A 19,812-nucleotide genomic window follows, 5' to 3' on the forward strand; every position below is an offset into this window, starting at 1 on the left:
ATATTTCTTACCTATATTGACTGACTTAATAAGAGAGGGAATGAGTGTGTGTGTGTGTGTGTGTGTGTGTGTGTGTGTTTGTGTATTGTGGGTTGGGTGAGGTAAGACAAGGATATTAAATTCATTGCAGAACTGGTCTGCATATAGCCTCTTGCATGTATAGTAGTGGGTTAGGTACTATAAATCGCCATTTTAGCCTCTGTGGGAGTCAGGCAATAGTCTTGGATGTATTTTCTAAATGACTTTAACAAAGCTGGTGGAAATTTAATGGCTTCTCTCTGTTAATTTTTCTTTTTAACAGCTGTAACAAGCATTTCAAATGTTACTGAGATAAAAACAAATATGAGTCTTGGCTTGACACTTACACGGAACTTGGGAACTGGAGGGTTTCTGGTAAGTTTCAACTTTTTATTTCCTTGTCCATTTTTTAAAAAGGAATAACTTAATCAGTTTTCCTATTGATCAAATTCTAGAACTCAAACACCCAAGAGGCTGCTATTTTATTTTTACAATGCTATTCATGTTTCAAGTGTTAAGTGAAATATAGCTATGTTCAATGTCCAAACATCTTGGGATATTTAGACAAAGCAGTTACTTAACCTAACTCCAGATTGTGTAGAGAGAAGGAAAAATGAAGTAATATTTTTTCCTAGCCCTCAGATTGACTTTGTCCCTGACTGGGGTTAGGGTATTTATTCTATTTTTAAAAAAATTAAGAAAAATACTGGCCAATCCTAACCATCCTGTGTCATTGGCTAAGAACAAACTTCTCATTGGTGAAGGTCCTCTGCCATCCCAGTCTAAGTCTACTGTCTTTTCCTGGTGCTTGTATGTATAGAAATAAAAAGGACCTCTCATTTCCATATAAAATAAGTATTTAGAATTGCTATGTGAAGACTGCTGCACACAGTCAAACCCTTAATACTAAACAAAGGATGATAGAGGGATTATTTTCATCCTTTGAGTCCCTGAATAAATAAAAGAGAATAAAAATAAAAGAGAAGATAATGGGGGGTTGAATTTTGACTAGCAGGTATCATTACTGACATTTGGGGAAAACAGGAAGAGATTTAAAGAAATGCTAAAGGATTAGTCATTACCTTACTCCTACCTAAAATGAGATAAGATTTAAATGAACGTGTAAAAGAATTGGCGTGTAGCAGGTAGATAGGGAAAGGGAGAGAGAGAGAGAGAGAGAGAGAGAGAGAGAGAGAGAGAGAGAGAGAGAGAGAGAGAGAAAGAAGGAGGAAAAGGAGGAGGAGGAGGAGGAGAAGGAGGAGGAGAGAATTTGAGAGAGGAATATGTGATTGAACAGCAGGAAAAGAGGAACATGATCAAATTGAACACAAAAGCTGTTGGTCTCATTGTATTCCTTAATTCCTTAAAACAGTGCTGAATGCTGAAGCAAAGATTCTTTCTAATATGATAATAAGATTCTCTCCATTGGTATTTCCATTCCAGTTTTTTCCCCTCAGATGTTAGAGGGTTAAAGACTTTTTTTTTGCCATGATATTATGGGGTTGGCTTTTACCCCGTGCAGAGAAAAGAGCATGTAGAGGATTTGCTCCTTGAATTGGCAGGTTGTTATAGCTTAATGGAAAATGTAGATAGTATTACTTAACATTTTTTATTTAATTACTTAATATTACTTTATATGAAGACCTATGTAGAGACACACTTTAAATTTGAATTAAAGACCATTTTCTCCCTAAAATGTTTGGACTTGCTAGAATATGAATGTTATTACATTTTTAAGGTTTTTTTTTTATAATTGCCATCAGCTTATTCTTGTTTTGTTGGTGAGTGTCCAGGAAAGATAAGTGAATAGTAGGAAGTAAATCCCAAGGTTTCCTTTATCAGTCTTGAGAATATGTTAGAAACTTCTTAATATAGCAACTGAATATTGAGTTAGTTTTATGTATATACCTACATTTTATATATTTAGTACATTAAAGAATAGACTATAAAGAAATCAAATTATTGATAACTGGGAAAAATAATGTGAAATTAAATTAATTGGAGTAACAGATCTGCATACAAAAATGAGGTCGACTCATAAGTACTACTGGTCTGTAAATCATATTCTCTGTTTTCAAGTGTATTGTTTTCATTTGAAGCTTTGGCAGCCTTTTCATTTCTTAAGTGGAATATTTGACTCTGTTATTATCCAAGTTCAAATATTTTGGTTTAAAATTACTAAGCATATCTTTCTCTGTTTAAGTTATATTCTGCAACATTTGTTGTGCACAGATGCATTTAAGTGGTTTTCAATTAGTGATCTTTGATTGGTTTTGTTACTTTTAGTAGATGTTTAAAATTTGTTTTTAATTCATTCTGTTCTTAAGGAAACAAGAGAGGAGGCATTGTATAGAAGGAGAAAAATCAAAACAAAGCCTGGGCTTGGAATTTGCAGTCTTAGATTGGACTCCTGATCCTTTGTAACCTTAAGCAAATTTCTCAGTCTTCCAGAAACTCAGCTCCTTCATCTGTAAAATTAGTGAGTCCAAGTAGATGATCTCAAAGATCTGTTAGCGTTCTCACTTTTTCTGACTCTGAGATTGAAGTAAAGTGACATCAAACTCTACATATTATTTTAAGCCAACTAGGTAGTACAGAGGATAGGGTATTTTGCAAAGGGACAGAAATGATTGTAATTTGGCCTCAAATGTTTAGCTAGCTATGTGATTCTACCTCATTTTTATCATTTGTTATATGGGGAATCATAACAGTGCTTGCCTTACAAGGTAAAAATGCTTAGTACCATGCTTAGTACCATGCCTTGTAAAGTGCTTAGCAACATGCCTTGCACATAGTAGGCAATTAATGAAACTTTATTTCCTTCTTTTTTTAATATCCAAGTGACAGATATTGTTACTTAGCCTTGACAATTCACTTTCTATAAATTTTTTATTTTAACTTTACTTCATGTGTAATAGAGACCCACCAGCTTTGAAAACCAGTAGCATTATCAAAGAGTATTTTATATTTATTCAGATTATTGTGTTTTATAACTCTTGAGCTCAAGTTGTAGCATTGGTTGTAGCAATATTTTGCATAGTGCCAAAAATAATTGTTTGCTATTATGTCCCAGTTACCATTGAGATAAGGTATAAAATATATATTTAGAAATTTTTATTTCTTGTTCCATATTTTTCCCCTACTGTCATCCCTTCCTCACTTATTGAGAAATTAAGAAATAGAATACCAATTATACATATGCAATCATACAAAACATTTCCACATTAGCCATATTCTCAGAGAAAAAGCAAGAAAAATAAAAAAGAGAAAAAATAAATTTCAATCTGTATTTAATATCCACCATTTCTTCATTTGGAGATAGATAGTTTTATATCATTAGTTAAGGTATAAAATATGAAACTGGTAAATATTAATGATACCTCTGTTTATGAATCCCTGAAGGATATGCTTCAATAATTTTTTTGTAGTTTTTGGTATTTTGGAGTTTTCATTACCTTCACTATTGTCTTAATAATTTGTTCACAAATAGGTATATATTGGAATTTAAAGTATTTTAATTCTACTTTAATTCTGTGATACTAAATTTTGCCTCACAGATTTGTATTTGTAATTTATACTTCCTGTTGAGGAGCAATGGATGGAAAGGTTGAATTGGCAACTACAAAAATAGGGGGCAAATAAGATCATGTATTAAACAACCAGTACAGAAACCAGATCCTTAAATACTTAAAAAGTTACGATCTTTAAAGTATTTTTAAAATTTATGTGGAAAAAACTGCTAGTCATCAGCTTTGACTTTAAGTTTTAGTATTAAAGAATAATATTTTTGATATTCTTAACTGGCATCTCCCAATTTCATCTCTTCAATGCTGTGTCTCATTTCTTCTAACAAGAAAGGATATCTATTGTCAAATTTTTTTATATATTTAATCCATTAAGGAATCAATCATTTCTGTGCTTTTTTGTTGGTTAGAGAATTCTTGAATAGTTTAGAAGTGATATAGGAAGAAATATGATTAACAATTTTAGAAGTAATTTACTGGCTTTGAAAATGAATGCTTTCCCAACATACTTAGCCCAGAAAGTCAATTTTAAAGAGGAAAAGCATATCTCATACATAGAGCCTGAAATGTTGACAGCTGTTTTCTCTTCTCTTTCATTGGTCATCCTTTGACCACCAACAGGAAGACTGGTTCCGATAATTCCACCTTCTTCCATATCACTGTTTATAAGAATCCCAAATCTTTTTGTCAATTTTTATTCAATAGTCTCAACCTATACCTTTACATTAAGGTAAAGAGCTTTCTTATGTATTTTTTTTCTCTTTGCTGATCTTCTCTTTTAACAGAAAAAAAATTTTTTTTTGCTGTGACGTGGGGAAATTCTTGAATTTATGAATTTATTGGAATTCTCAATGAGGAAACTTTTAACCAATCAAGATCAGCTACTGTTCTGCTACTTAATCATAGAGAATTATCTTAAAACTCTGAGAAGCAGCAATTCCCAGAGTTATAGCCAGGTCAGAGATATGGTTCTTCGTTGTGCTTCTCTTTTTCAAACATAATCAAATAAATTAGGCTTTCCCTAAGTTGTTGCATATAAATTTTGGGATTTCATCATGACTTAGTCAGGTATCCTTGGATTCTAAAGACTTCACAGAGAATGGGATTAGGGCTTGGAAAGAACTCTATGGGAATAATTGCAGTAAATAGGATAAGAGTGAGTGAAGAAGAAAGAGCAGTAATTTGGGATGGCAGAAAAGGTCGGGGGACAGACCAGGAGGTGTCCAGAATGGAGAATTCTCTTGTTCTGTGAAGATGAAACCAGGCAGAGTAAAATGCAAAGTGGAATGAATAAGAATTCAGTTTCTGCCCTCTATATACAAGAGGGCAGAGGAGGCTGAGGGAGGCAATGCAATCAAGACTTGAGTTAGCAGCATGGTGATGAGTTTAAAAGTGGTGAACATATCCTGGGAGTGGCTTCTTGATCCAGGAAGAGTATCAAATGAAAAGTGGAGTTTTATCACAGAAGGTGACATTCCTTTCTGTTTCTGCTCTTGGGCCTATCTGATTTCCTTTAGCTCAGTATCCCAGGGCATTTACACCCTTAAAACCAAGAAAATGGAATAAATTTTTAGTTCCTTCCTTACACATGTTTTCCTTAATTATTTCAAGATGAATGATTTGCTGCATTGAGGATTTTTAATGTTCTAGCTATCCAGTCTTTGAGCCTGTGGCAGCTCATAGATGAAAAAAAGTGATTTTTGTATTAAGAGAGAGAAAAAATGATATGTTTTTCAGTGCTTTTAATATCTATATATTTCTTATTTCTTTAAAGACATGTGGACCTCTGTGGGCCCAGCAGTGTGGAAATCAATATTATGCAACTGGCATCTGTTCTGATGTTAGTCCCAGTTTCCAACTCCTCAAGAGTTTTTCACCTGCAGTTCAATGTAAGTCATTCAAGCACAATTCTTGGGGACAATGAATCAAGTTTAAAGGAGGGCAAAGAACATATTTTAAATTTATCCTCTTTTTTTAAGCATAATATCATTGTGGAATCTGAGACTTTGCTCTGGTTCTGCAAATCTGCATTCCACCCAGTATAACTCTCATTTCCTTTCCTGTTTTAGCCTGCCCATCCTTCATTGATGTTGTGGTTGTATGTGATGAATCAAACAGCATTTATCCCTGGAGTGCAGTAAAAAATTTTTTGGTCAAATTTGTGCAAGGTCTGGATATAGGTCCTGACAAGACCCAGGTATGGACTCTAGTAATAAGAATGTTAACCATCTGTGTTGAATAGGTCTTCTGAGGTCATAACATCAGCAAAAACTTTACTAGCTATTGAGCAGATTGATTCTCTGTAGTGACTCCTTCACGAGGCAGTGTGACATACTATATCAGATGAAGAACTTGGGATCAGGAAAGACTTGGGCCTCAGATATTTAATGACTACATGGTCCAGGAAAAAAAACCACATAAGTTTTCTGAGTCTTAATTTTGTTCTTGTAAACAGGGACTTGAAAAAGTATCAAATTCAGAGTTTTGTGAATAGCAAATGAGACAATGTATGGGACAGCTGTGTGGCATAGTAAATAGAATGCTAGATCTGTAATCAAGAAAACCTGAATTTGGGTCCTTTATTCAATTACTATATTTTTATGCTATTTGCTTAATATGATATTATTATATTACTTTACATTGTCCTGGGTAAGCCACTTAACTTTCATCTGCCTCAGTTTACTCATCTGAAAAATAAGAATAATAATAGAACCTACCTCCCAGGGTTGTAAAAGTAAAATGTGATAATATTGGTAAAATACTTTACAAACTTTAAAGTGCTAAAGTTAGTTATTATAGTTGCTGTTGTAAAGTATATTATAAATCTTAAAATACTCTTTAAATGACAGCTATTATTCTAAAGCTTTTTCTTTTTCCTTAAGCCCCGCAACCCCATACTTTCATGTTTTTCTCCCATAACTACCAGCCTGTGGAAGGGAGTACCCTCATTCTCTTTGTCTTCCAATAATTTCTCAAGATATAGTCTACTCTCTTCTGTTTTTCTCCTGTATCAAAGAATGAACAATTTCTATTCCTGCTCAAAGTAAGCCTATTTATCTGTTTCTAGCCTCTCCCCTTTTTCTTTTTTTCTTTCAAGACCTCCCCTTTCACATATTTCCAATTGCACCCTTGTTACAAGATTCTTCCTATCTTAAATTTGTGTAGCTCTGCTTATTATTAAAAGACTCCCACTGATTCTTGCTCCACTCAACTGTTGTTTCATTTCTTTTTTTATTCAGTACTGAATAGTTTGGAAAAACTGTCTGTACCTAATGCTTGTATTTCTTTCTCACATACTTTTTGCTTGGACACTTGTATCCTGACTTCCATTACTACTACTCTACTAAGATGGATTTCTCGAAGATTGCTATTAATCTCCAAATCATTAAATCTAGTGAATTTGTACTCAGAATTTAGCCTCTTTGATCTCTCTGTAGTATTTGGTGTATTTTACTTCCCACTCCTTTAACAGAATCTCTTTTGAGATTCTAAAATTTACAATCTATACCATCTACTCCCAAGAATCTGGGTCCTGGTTCTCTTTCATGTTTTCTTTGGCACTCTCATTCACTCCCATGGCTTTAGCTCTCCACCCTGTATAAATGTTAGCCAAATCTATATCTCTAGCCTGATTCTCTTTTGAAACCCAGACTTGGAATTATAATTGCCTAGAGATATTCATCCCTACCTAAATGATCGACTAGAACCTCAAAGTCAATAAGTCAAAACATACTCATTATCTCTCCATTAAAAAAAAACCTTTTTCTTTATGTTTCATTCTTTTTCTATTGAGGGATTGCTATCACATTACTATGATTTCTTGAATCCATCAAAAACTCTCTTTCCCCTATTATCTTTGCCCAAAAAAAAAAAAAAAAAAAAAAAAAAAAAAACAATGCTGGTGGTGGCCATACCAATAGAGGAAAGGAAGTTTTGGTTGGATTCAAGAAATCATAGCAATGTGATAGTAAAGATATGAAATTAAAATCAATATAACTTAGCAATTGATTAGATATGACTACCAAGAGTCACAGATAACTCCAAGATTTCAAATATGGGAACCTACATAAATGATGAAGAAACTGAAGCAAAGAGGGTTAAATCACTAGCCCAAGGCCACACAGCTAGTAAATGTACTATGCCACCTGGTGCCCACTACTAGTATATGTGTGTAACATCATTTATCTTAACTACTTCAGTAACCTCCTAATAAGTCTTCTTATCTTCACTCTCTCCCACTCCAAGATAGTCTGGTATCTAGGTGATTATAACACTTTTCTACTCAAAAGATGTCATTGGTTAAACTACATTCTTAACCCTAGCTTCTACAACCTTAACTTTCTAGATTTCTCTCATGCTATTCTCTTCCATCCATTCTAAGTTTTATCTAGACTAGATTACTTGCCAAACCTTACTTTTTTCTGTTTCAGCACTTTTATATACACCAAGCAGAATATCTCTATTCTGTTCCCCTCAACCTTTTTTTTCGTTAATCCAGCCTATAAATATATCCTATTGAAATTCTCTAACTGACTTTAAAACCAAACTTAAGTGCTTGCCATCTTTTGTAGAAGACTTCCTGGTTCTTCCACAGTTAGTAATGATGTTTGTCCTCATTATCAAATGAGATTTTTGTAAAGCACTTGGCACCATGTCTGGCATATAATAGACACTTAAATAAATGCTTATTCCCTCCTCACAAACAAAATTTTGTTTATACTTTCTCTAGTGAACTTACCAGATAACAGTTTGTATAACATACATATAATATGTATATATAAAATATACATATATATGCATGTATAATATCTATGTGATATATTCCCATTACCTTTTCATGAGAGTAGACAATGTATTATGTCTAAACTTCTTATCTTCCCATCAACTCCTTCCTCTGCTATATAATTCACATAATATTCTTTAAATGATGCACATTTATTGAATTTCAATTGGGAGTTCTCAATATTGGGCAGCTAGGTGGCACAGTATGAGCCTGGAGTCAGGAAGATCTGAGTTCAAATGTAGACTCAGAGTTGTGTGACTCTGACAAGTCACTTAACCCTGTTTGCCCCGGTTCCTTCTCTGTAAAATGAGTTAGAGAAGAAACTGGCAAACCAATATTTTTGTCAAGAAAACCCATAATGGGGCCACAAAGAGTCAGACATGACTGAAATGACTGTAATAAGCAGCTCTTGATAGGAACTCTTACTAACTACTGAGTCTTTTGTATCACAGTATCCATCATTTGAGTTAATATAATTTATATATAATATGTGATATATATATATACACATATCTATATGTAACATAATAACATCCTTTCATTTGCCATAATACTTCAGTCAAATCTCGCTTTTCTTTTTTGTTTTCTGTGCTTTAATGAGCAGATCTATGTACTGATTCATATTCATGCCTTTTATGATATTGTTTAAGATTGTTATCTATATTTCTATATGTATATGTGTGTATATATAGATATAGATATCTACTCAGATTTGTTGCCATAATAAAAAAGCTTTTATTTTTTTTTGAGCCATCCCATGTTTACAATAATTTTATTTTTTTATTTTTATTTTTATTATTTATTCAAAACTTAAATACACAACAGAAAAAGGAGGGGAAAAACTTTGCCATGTGCACATCAGAACATAAGAGGATTCAAAATATAACACAATAAATTTCCTTTTCAAAAAAGCTTATATAATAAATACTATACAATGTATTCAGAGTTGTCCATCTTTTCTTTGCCTCTTTGTAGGTTTTCTTTTGTTCTCTGTTGTAAACTTTTCACTTTATTCTATTTTCCCTCTTGTCTCTCCTCTTCATCGCCCTCAAGAAGGCAACCATTAAGTACAGATGTACTTTTATATATACATACATATATACTTACACATATGCATATATATACACACATACATAAATATCTAGAATTATGCACACATATACTGCATTCATACAATCATTTTAGAAGTCTTTTTTCTTTGCATTATCTCTTATTTCATTATATATATCAAAGCTTGTAACTTTTCCGAGCAAAACATTCCTTCAATGAACTAACAAACCTAAGAGAAATATTTGTTTAAAATAAACCATATATTAGGTTAACTGATATTTTAGAGAGGCAGTTGAAGGCCCAAGTTCAAATTCCACCCTGATATATACTAACTGGGTGACCTTAAGTTACTTATTTAATTTTTCAATGTTCTAGACTACTATCTAAGATTAAGTTGCAGAAAAGGTAATGACCAACATTGAGGGAAGGAGTTTCCTATCCCAATGAAAGCATAGGTCCAGACTCTATCTCTAGAGTACCAATTAAGCCTTTTTATATTTCACAGGAGTAATAATTTAGCAAGACTTCCATTTTTCTCTTCTTTTAATAGGCTTTCTGTTTTTTTTCAAGGTGGGACTAATTCAGTATGGAAATTATCCACGAGTTGTCTTCAACATGAGTACTTTTAAAACAAAAGAAGAAATGGTTAAAGCAACATCTCAAACAACCCAACATGGTGGAGATCTCACTAATACTTTCAAAGCAATTCAATATGCCAGGTAGGAGTCATCCTGGATTCCTCACTATATCTCCATGTCCCTCTACCCCCGCTGCTTCTACCATATGCAAGCTACTGACAAATAGCTTAATTTCATTTTTGCAGTATCTCTGGGATATGCTTCCTCTACTCCTCTGACACTTCCAGCACACTGGTCCAGGCTCTTATCAATTCCATGTCTTAATTATTGCAATAGCTTGCTGATGGGCTTTCCCCACTCCAGTCTATTTTCCATTCAACCATTAAAGTGATTTTCCTAAAACACCAGTCTGATCATGTCACGACCTCTCTCCCTTATCTCCCTTCCCACAAAAAACTTCCTGTATAGCCTCCTGGAGCAAGTTAAAATGCTCTGCTTATACTTCCTTCATAAGCTAATCCTCTTTTATCTTTTCAATTTTCTTACTTCTGATTTCCACATCATCTTCCATCTAGTGACATGCCCGCCTATCTATTCCATAAAGCAAGAAACTTCACCTCTCAGCTCCAGGCATTTTCTCTAGCCATCCCTCATGCCTGAAACATTCTTTCTCTTCCACACTAACTACTGATCTTCCTGGTTTCCTTTAAATTCCCATTAAAATCTCATCTTGTATAGGAAGCCTTCCCTAACCCTTTTAATTCCAGTGCTTTCCTATTTGTCCTCTATACATACATACATACATATATATATATATATATATATATATATGTTTAAATGTTGACTCCCTGTTAGTAAACTCCTTGAGAGCAGGATTTTCTTTTACATCTTTTTATATTACTATTTAGCATTTTTTTTTGGCAATAGAATTATCACACTGCCTGGGTTTATTGGTTAATTTGATTGATTGGTATTCAGAAGTAGTTTTTAGACAAGGCAAAAAAGCAAAAGAATCTTAGAAATGGAAAAGCAGTAAAGGAAAATTAGAATATAAGTATACTTATATTTTACCCTTCATTGCATAAAGTAATATATTGAAGTAGACTTGCTGAGGAGAATGTAGAGTCCACAGTATGAGAAACTACTTGTATGAATACATTTAGAGATTTAATGGATTCTTTTAAAAATGTTCTGTTCAAGGGATTTATTAAAATTGAAAGGTCTATGAATAGTATAATTAAAACTATAGGAGGAAAAGCTAACTTATAATTAGATATTTTCCACTATCTGATTAAAGATAGACTGGGTTCTGTCATCTAGTGATATAAAGAGGTAATTTATCAGGGTCACTGCTTTGATTCTACTGTCAACTCAAGGTTTTTGTTTTGACTAATATCTGTTAATTTACTACTCTTGGGGATTATCATTATTGTTGTTTGTTGTCAAGTACTTTAGAATTCATCAAATATCTATAAATTGCACAAGTTTTTGTTAATACCTATAAAACTCTTTTGATATCCTAGACTGACAAATTCCTTGATCTTTTCAGGTCCAGTAGCTATCCATCTCCACTACCTTAGACTTAATTAATTTCATTCTCTGACAGCCTTGTGCCTTTCCATCTCCATCTGGTGATGCTCTTTAGCCATGTCAGAAAATATACTTTTTCCCCCTTCTATTCAGCTGCCTTCTGCTGATCCATTATCTTTTTTAGCTTCATTTAATTTCCTGTCTTGTTTGGACTCTCATCAGCTGTTATTTCAGTGACACTTTCAATCTCCCCTAGGAGTCATTTAGTCCCTATATCCCATTTTAGGTAAATTCTTTTTCTTCACTTGTCTCTTTTTCCACTCTATTCCAAATCCTTTCAAGGTAATGCTATCCCTCTTTATTCCATCTAAAGTTTGAAAATACAATCCTATTTTTCACCTACTTTTTACAACCACACTTCTGGGAAAAAGTCATCCCCATTGATTTATCCTATTCCTCTACCACCTAATCACTTTTTAGCTGTTGAAACAAAATCTTCTTTGGGGTAGAACTTTCAGTCTCCAGGATAGCTTCTGTAGGAAACATTCTTTAATGTCACTGATAACCTGCCAATAGTGAAATTTAGAAGTCTTTTAAAATTAATCCTCTTTCTTGACCTCTTTGTGGCAATTAACATTATTGATAATTCTTGCCTTGAAATAATAACATTTCACAGCAAGTCTTAAGATGGTTTTTGCTAGTCTAAGTATTCCCATTTTATAGACTTAAAAGCTGAAACTTAGAATGAGAAAATTACTTAGGCACAGATACATAGCTAGTAAGTACTGAAAATAAGACTTGGATCCAGGTACTTCAATTGTAATAGTATTAGTCAATAGAAAATTGGCCAAGCATTCAGAAGGACCTGAGTTTAAATTTGGCATTAGATCCTTTCTATCTGAGTGATCCTGGGCAAAGCACTTAATTTCTGTCTCTTCAGTTTCCCCAAATATAAAATATTATGAAGATCAAACGAGATAATATTTAAAAAATGCTTTGCACAGAGCTTAGCACAAAAGAGGTGCTTAGTAAATGCTTCTCCCCCTCCACACATAACTTTTTCTTCTCCTTTGATTTCCATGAGACTGGACTTTTTGTTAGTTTTTCTGTAACTCACCTGATAACCCCTGTCTCCTTTGCTATAGACAATATTTCTCTTCTAACTTTTTACCAGACAAATAAACAAACAGAAAGTAGGAATGATAGTGTTTAGAGTCAGTAGCTTGTGGACTGGAAAGCCGGTACAGATTTCTTTGGACATCTCTTTGTGTCCACCCAGACCTGCCAAGAGGAGTCCTTGGTATTAGGAACACTTTTGTAACCTTTTCATAACCTTGTCCTAAGTAATATTTCTCATCATCTTGCACCTGGACTGCTGGTAGCCTACTGGTTGGTCTCACTGTTTTATCTTTACCCTTTCTGATTTATTCCTCATACAACTACCAAATAATCTTCCTAAAGTACAGATCTGATCATATCACTCTCCTACTACTGTGGCTCCATATTATTGAGGATCAATCATAATTTTTTTTTTGTATTTAAGATCATTATCTAGGTACACAATTGATAGAGCTCTGAGCCTAGAATCAGGAAGACCTGAGTTCAAATCCCACCTCAGTGTGTGACCCTAAGCATTTAACTTGTTTGCCTCAGTTTATTCAAATATTGTAATAATAGTAAAGTAATAATAGCATCTGTCTCCCATATGTTGTGAAAATCAAATGAAATAATATTTGGAAAAGCATTTAAAATGATATCTGGCACATCATTCATTCATAAATGCTCATTCCCTTCCTTCCTTCCTTTGCAACCTGGCCTCTCTTAAACCTTACTCCCTGTCACATATTCTGTGACACAGTAACACTGGCCTCCTTGTTCTCTGAACAAGACCCTCCATTTCTATACTCTGGGCATTTTCACTGTCCTTTCCCCATATTTGGAAGATCCCTCCTTTTATCTGTTTCCTGGGTTCCCTATCTTCCTTCATAGCCCAGGTAAAATTTCATCTTCTATGATTCCTCATAAAGCCTGTGTTTTGATGTTTGTTTTTTGTATTTAAGATCATCTGACGATTATCTCCATTTTATTCTGTATTTATTTTGTTCATATGTAGTTGTTTTCACATTCTCTCTTTCATTAAACTGTGAATTCTTTGAGAGAAAGGAATGTCTTTTGCCTTTGCCTTTCTGGTTTAGCATAGTGCCTGGCACATAATAAGCATTTAGTAAATAATTATCATTAGCTTCTTAGTCCTATTCATCATCAAATTAGATAATATTCCACTATGTCTGGTGATCATCTGACTTCACATTCATTTCCTTCAGAATTGTGTATCTCATTCTCCTTTTTGTCCATGTATTTAATATATTTAATAAAATCACAGGGAGATAGGATTAACCTTATAGTAAAGAAGGCATGTGCAAATATTCGGTTTCTCTTGGATTTAAGTGAACAAGTTTCTTAACTTTTTAGTCTTCCAGATTTTTCTCTAAGACTGAAAATTTACAGATTGTTATAGACAAGCATTGATCCCTGGAAATGGGAGGACTCAGGGAGAAGGGGAGTAAAAGGGGGATTTCCACACAAGGGAATTTCCCATAAATGGAAATCACATATTTGGACAAAATAAATAAACAAATGAAGTTTCTTTGTCATTTGGTGCAACCATTCATTCCTTTATTTAAAAAATGCTTCCTAAGCATCTCCTATTTACAATTTTTCTACAATCAATAAAGAATATATATAATATGAATAAGATATAGGTCATGTTTTTAAGAAGCTTACACTTCAACTATTTCAATTTTTAAAAGCTTATTTTTTTTAATTTTAATGCTAAATAAGAAAAAAAAAAACAAAATAGAGAAAGAGAGAAAAAGAAAACAATCAAAACATTGTCATATGCCCAGTAGAACATCAGAGAGGATTCAAAATATATGGCAACAAATTTCCATTTCAAGAAAACATGTATAATAAAAGAAGACATATTCATGACATCTTTTCTTTTCTTCTTTGTAAGTTATTCTTTTGTTCTCTGCTGTGTACTTTTTACTTTACTGTTTTCCCCCATGCTTACCTTTTATATCTCCCAAGCAGGCTACATTCAATGGATATATTTATGCTTATACCTGCACATACAGAGACAGACACATATATATAGATAAATACATAGATATATGCACACATATACACATTTATCTAAAATAATATTAATATGACTGATATAGATTCCTCTCTTGGTTGAATCTTTTTTTAAGTTTGATTTTGTCTCTCTACTTTTTTTTCTATTTTAGTTTTGTAAAATTTCTTATTCAATCTATCATTAGGTATATATTACACACTTACTATGTGCCATACATTGTCCTAGTACTAAGCACTGGGAATATTAAGAAAAATCAGCAACAGTCCCTGGCCTGAAGGATCCTGCAGTCTTATGGGGGAGAAAACATCACATAGGCACAGAGTAGCTGGAGAGTAGCTGTTGAGGGGAAAGCACTTGTACTGGGGAGACTAGAAGTGCCTCCTGGAAAAAATAAGTGGTTGAACTGAATTTTAAGAAAGCCAAGGCTTATAAGAAGTAGACTCATGTAGCAATGCAATCAAGTTACTTATCACCTGCATTCCTCTATTACCTCCCTATAACTCTTAGATTCAAAGGAATTAAATAGTGAAAGAACATTCTCTATATGGAGTTTTCCATGCTAATGATCACAGGTCCACCCCCAAAACTAAACAGTGCAATGTATAAGGCATTTTGTGCCATATAAGGAGAGAAGAGACATCGATCTCTGTATAAAATGGCTTATATTTCAGAAAGAAATGACAAAACATATGGCATAAGATACATTCCAGAAGTAAAATTTCTTTGCCAATATTGTAAATAAAATTTCTAGAGAAAAATAAATATTTCATTTTTAAACCATTTTTAAAAGAAATATTTTTAGAAATAGCTGTACAATATTATTGAATATTTATGTTTTTTTCCTTCTAGCATAGCCAATTACATTTCTAAGGAAGGCTATTTTTTATAAGATAAAGATTCTGTTTAGAAGAATGATGAAAATTATTTTGATACAGTTCCACATTTTATTAATTTGATTTCTCTCTGTAGTCATTGGCAAAAGTCAACTTTATCTAGGACTAAAGTAGTGCCTTCCTTATTCTTACCTATCTTTAGGACTAAATTTCTTGTCTTGCTCCCTTTGTTCAAAGAAGCTTTATGTTAAAGAAGGAAAGTCATTTCAAATGTTAAAGTGACTTTACTAAACTCGTTTTTACCCATTTTATGTTGGTAACATGTTCTGGATACAAGATCCATAAGAGACGTTTCTTCTTCATCTTTTGGATTAATGTGGAAACAGGCATACAAAGAATTCCACAAAAGACTGAAAGTTGGTCAAATTCCTGTGGCATTACTGTTCTATTGAATTTTTATGTATAGGAGGATTGTATTTATAAAGGTCATTTCTGACATTTGCTATCAGAAGTATGATTTTTCTCATGAATGAGTAAAATTAATTTCTTGAGCATCTTTTATATGTATTGCTTTTAACTAGGGATTGAGTATAAAATGAATATTTCTTGGATTTTTAAGAACTAATACTACTTGTAAGAAGATAATTCTAAGGAATATTGTATGAAAAATGCTTTTAACTTGTTATGCATATAAATTAACTTATTGTCATTTTTGAAAAATTGTATGATCATAGAATAATATTAGGATTTGAATCAATTCATGAGTTTAATAACAATGAGATAGGTAGTACAAGTATTAGATTCATTTTACAGATGTGGAAACTGAGGCTCAGAGAATTTTAAGTAATCTGAACAGATTCAGTGAACACTGTCAAATAGTTAATGTCAGATAGATCTGAACCCAGATCTCCTGACTCCTAGGCTATTGTTCGTTCCGTTGTACCCTATTGTTTAGGAAGAGCAATAGCTCATGAAAACAATTTACCTTTTGATTTCTCTATGTAGATTAACAGAAAACATGTGGACATATAGTACTGCTCTTGGAAAGAAAAAAATTGAGGTGAAAAATTGGAACAAGAGGTTTGGCAATTGTTAATGCTGTAAAGTTACCCATGCATATATCCTGTAAATAAAAGGCTATTAAATAAAAAAAAAAAGAAAGAAAGAAATTATCATGTTTCAGGATACTTATGTGACAGGAATCAAGTATTATACTTAACCTTTTGACTAACTTTCATGTGTTGATGTTCCAGAGAATTTGCTTATTCTGAAGCCTCTGGTGGACGACCCAGTGCTACCAAAGTTATGGTGGTTGTGACAGATGGTGAATCTCATGATGGCTCTATGTTGAAAAAAGTTATTGATCAATGCAATGATGATAGCATACTTAGATTTGGCATAGCAGTAAGTAACTTTAAAAATGTCCTCTTCAGCTCTGAAAATCTTTGATCTTCACTGACACTGAACATTATAGTTGATTTTTAAATTCTTTTAGAAAAAACACTGGTATTTCAACATTACTTATTCACAGGATTAACAAAGTTTTTTTCAAAAGTCTATTCCAATAGCATTGAATAAACATTAAAATCTTCATTGTCCTTCCCATTTACCATTTTTTCAGCATCAATGCATAGGATTATACCTTTTTTACATTCTTTTTTAAGAAATGTTCCTTAGTTGGGAACTGATTCAGCCATTCTGGAGATCAACTTGGAACTATGCCCAAAGAGCTATAAACTGTACATATCTGTTGATTGAGCATTGCCACTGCTAAATCTGTATCCCAAAAGACATTTTTAAAAAGGAAAAAGACCTGTTTGTACCACAATATTTATAGTAGCTTTTTTATGTTTAATTAAGAATTGGAAATTGAGAGGATGCCCCTCAATTGGGAAATGGCTAAACAAACTGCAGAATCTGTTTGTGATAGAATATTATTGTTCTATGACAAACATGATGGTTTTAGAAAAATCTGAAAAGGTTTACATGAACTGATGCAAAGTGAAGTGAGCAGAACCTGGAGAGCATTGTGTACAATGATAGAAGTATTGTACAATGAAGAATTATGAATGATTTATAGTGATCTAAAACAATCCCAAAGGACTCATGATGAAAAATGCCATCTGCCTCTAGAGAAAAATCTGACATTGTCTGAATACAGACTGAAACATGCAATCTTTTGATCTTTCTCTTTCCCTTCCCTCTGTCTATTTCTCTCACATTCTTTTTTTTTTATTTGAGTCCTTTGGTAAAAAGTGACTAAAATGGAAATGTTTTACATGACTGTACATATATAACCTATATTGAATGGCTTACCATCTCAGGGAGGGGAAGATAGAATTTGAAACAAAACTTTTGTATATGTTATAAAGTTATTTTAACATGTAATTGTGGAAAATAAAATATATTTAAAACTGTTAAGTTTTAAACTTAAAAAAGAATGCTATAGGCAGTCATGAAGTTCCTTTGCAAGTTGGTTATTTAAAGCTCAGAATATATATATATATATATGTATATATATATATACATATATATATATCTATCTATTGCATCATTTAACTACCTAGTAATTACAAGGTAGTTAAATTCGAAGTAATCAAGTATGTAGAACACTAACAATTTTAGAATTCTGGAAAGGCATTTTGGAGAAAGTAGTTGTTCATCCAAGTCCTGAGGGCAGATAGGATTCTATAAGGCAGAAAGAAAAGGAGATGGTACATTATAGCTATGGGAGACAGCTATTTCAAAGGTATGGAAGTGGGAGACAGAGAGCCATGTGTTTATATTGCTTATAAACCATTTTAGAAGAGTTTGGAGTAAGGGAAAAGAGGACAGGATACTCTTGGGTTTGTTTTTGTTTATGTATACATGATTATGGAAGATCATATATACCAAGTTAAGTATAATTTTTTCATTTCATTCAGTATCATATGCTTTATCCTTTTACCCTAGTTTTGTCATATGTTTTCATATTTGGTAATTACTTAAGTGCTTTGAATATCTTAATGTCCATTTTGGTAAAGGATCGTGAGACTTAGTAAGCATCTATTTATTTGATTTATTATTGTATACAAATAAATGGTCTTCTCTTTACCTTATTTTTCAGATTTGCAAAGTGTGTGTGGGGGTAATGATTCTTGCCCTTTATTTACTGTTTTTGAGAACTAATATGTATAAAGTGCTTCAAGCCTTTCAAATAAAGAAGTAATCATGGTTACTTATTAAGCAGAAAATTGCTCTATCCATTCTGTAGTTTGAGACTCAAGAGCTCTCTCTTTTAACGTTGCAAGTATAGATGGTAAAAACCAAAGAGCAGATCATTTATCTACCAAAGTTCCTTGATAATATATCTCTGTTCTTCCCAAGTTTTGTTACTGTCAGGGAGGTAGAGGTGGTGAGGACCTAGACATATGGTTTGATTCACTTGTCTACTGAGGAATGTCAAAAAGTCTGTAGAGGAAATTTGGAATTCATAGATCACAACTTCCTGTTTTTCCCTCAAACTTTTATCTAGGTCCTTGGATACTTAAATAGAAATGCACTTGACACAAAGAATTTAATAAAAGAAATCAAAGCAATTGCTAGTACTCCAACAGAGAGATATTTTTTTAATGTTTCTGATGAAGATGCACTCTTGGAAAAGGCTGGGACATTGGGCGAGCGTATTTTCAGCATTGAAGGTATGGTGATGCTTCCAGATATCCTATCCTATCCAATTTCAAGGTTAAACATATTCATTCTCTTAACATTTGAGGCAGAGAAGACATTCAGATCAGTAGAAATTAGAGCACTTCTTTTCAATGGTTATTTTTGGGGACCCTAGAAAGTACATAAAGAGGGCAAACGAAATCTGTTTAATTTTGTATAGGTTAGCTCTTAATTTCATATTTGTCCAAGGCAAATTCCAAATTATTGAGTTTAGATTTTTTCAGCTGTGTTCAATGCCTTGTGACCTCATTTGAGATGTTGGGTATTTTTTCCCAAACATACTAGAGTAGTTTGCTGTTTCCTTCTCCAGCTCATTTTTACAGATGAGAAAACTGGGCCAAACATGATTAGGTAATTTTAAAACGTCTGAAAACAGATTTAAACCCAGATCTTCCTAACTCTTTATTCAACCAACTAGTTTCTAAATTTTAAATACTAGAGTATCAATGAAAATAATAATAGCTGATATTTAACTAGTACAAAGTACTTTTTACAGAATCTCTCACCTGATTCAACACCCCCCTCCACCCAAAAAAGTCCAATAAAAGTCAAACTCTGTTAGATAGGTGCTATTATTATTTCTACTTTAAACAAGACACTCATTTGTCTAGGGTCATAACCTGACTCCCAGTCCACCTCTCTAACCAAT

General features: G+C 33.0%; 1 protein-coding gene across 1 annotated transcript in view; it reads left to right on the forward strand.

Annotated features, from left to right (window-relative positions):
- Positions 1-19,812, forward strand: part of ITGA2 (integrin subunit alpha 2) — a 144,764-nt gene that overhangs the window by 58,523 nt on the left and 66,429 nt on the right. The window contains exons 4-9 of the mRNA XM_031964909.1: positions 302-393; positions 5,317-5,431; positions 5,612-5,739; positions 9,946-10,094; positions 16,709-16,859; positions 18,970-19,135. Of these exons, the coding sequence (XP_031820769.1) occupies positions 302-393; positions 5,317-5,431; positions 5,612-5,739; positions 9,946-10,094; positions 16,709-16,859; positions 18,970-19,135 (801 nt within the window). The remainder of the gene's footprint in view (positions 1-301; positions 394-5,316; positions 5,432-5,611; positions 5,740-9,945; positions 10,095-16,708; positions 16,860-18,969; positions 19,136-19,812) is intronic.

The sequence above is a fragment of the Sarcophilus harrisii genome, chromosome 1, assembly GCF_902635505.1.
Source record: "Sarcophilus harrisii chromosome 1, mSarHar1.11, whole genome shotgun sequence".
Lineage (NCBI taxonomy): Eukaryota > Metazoa > Chordata > Mammalia > Dasyuromorphia > Dasyuridae > Sarcophilus > Sarcophilus harrisii.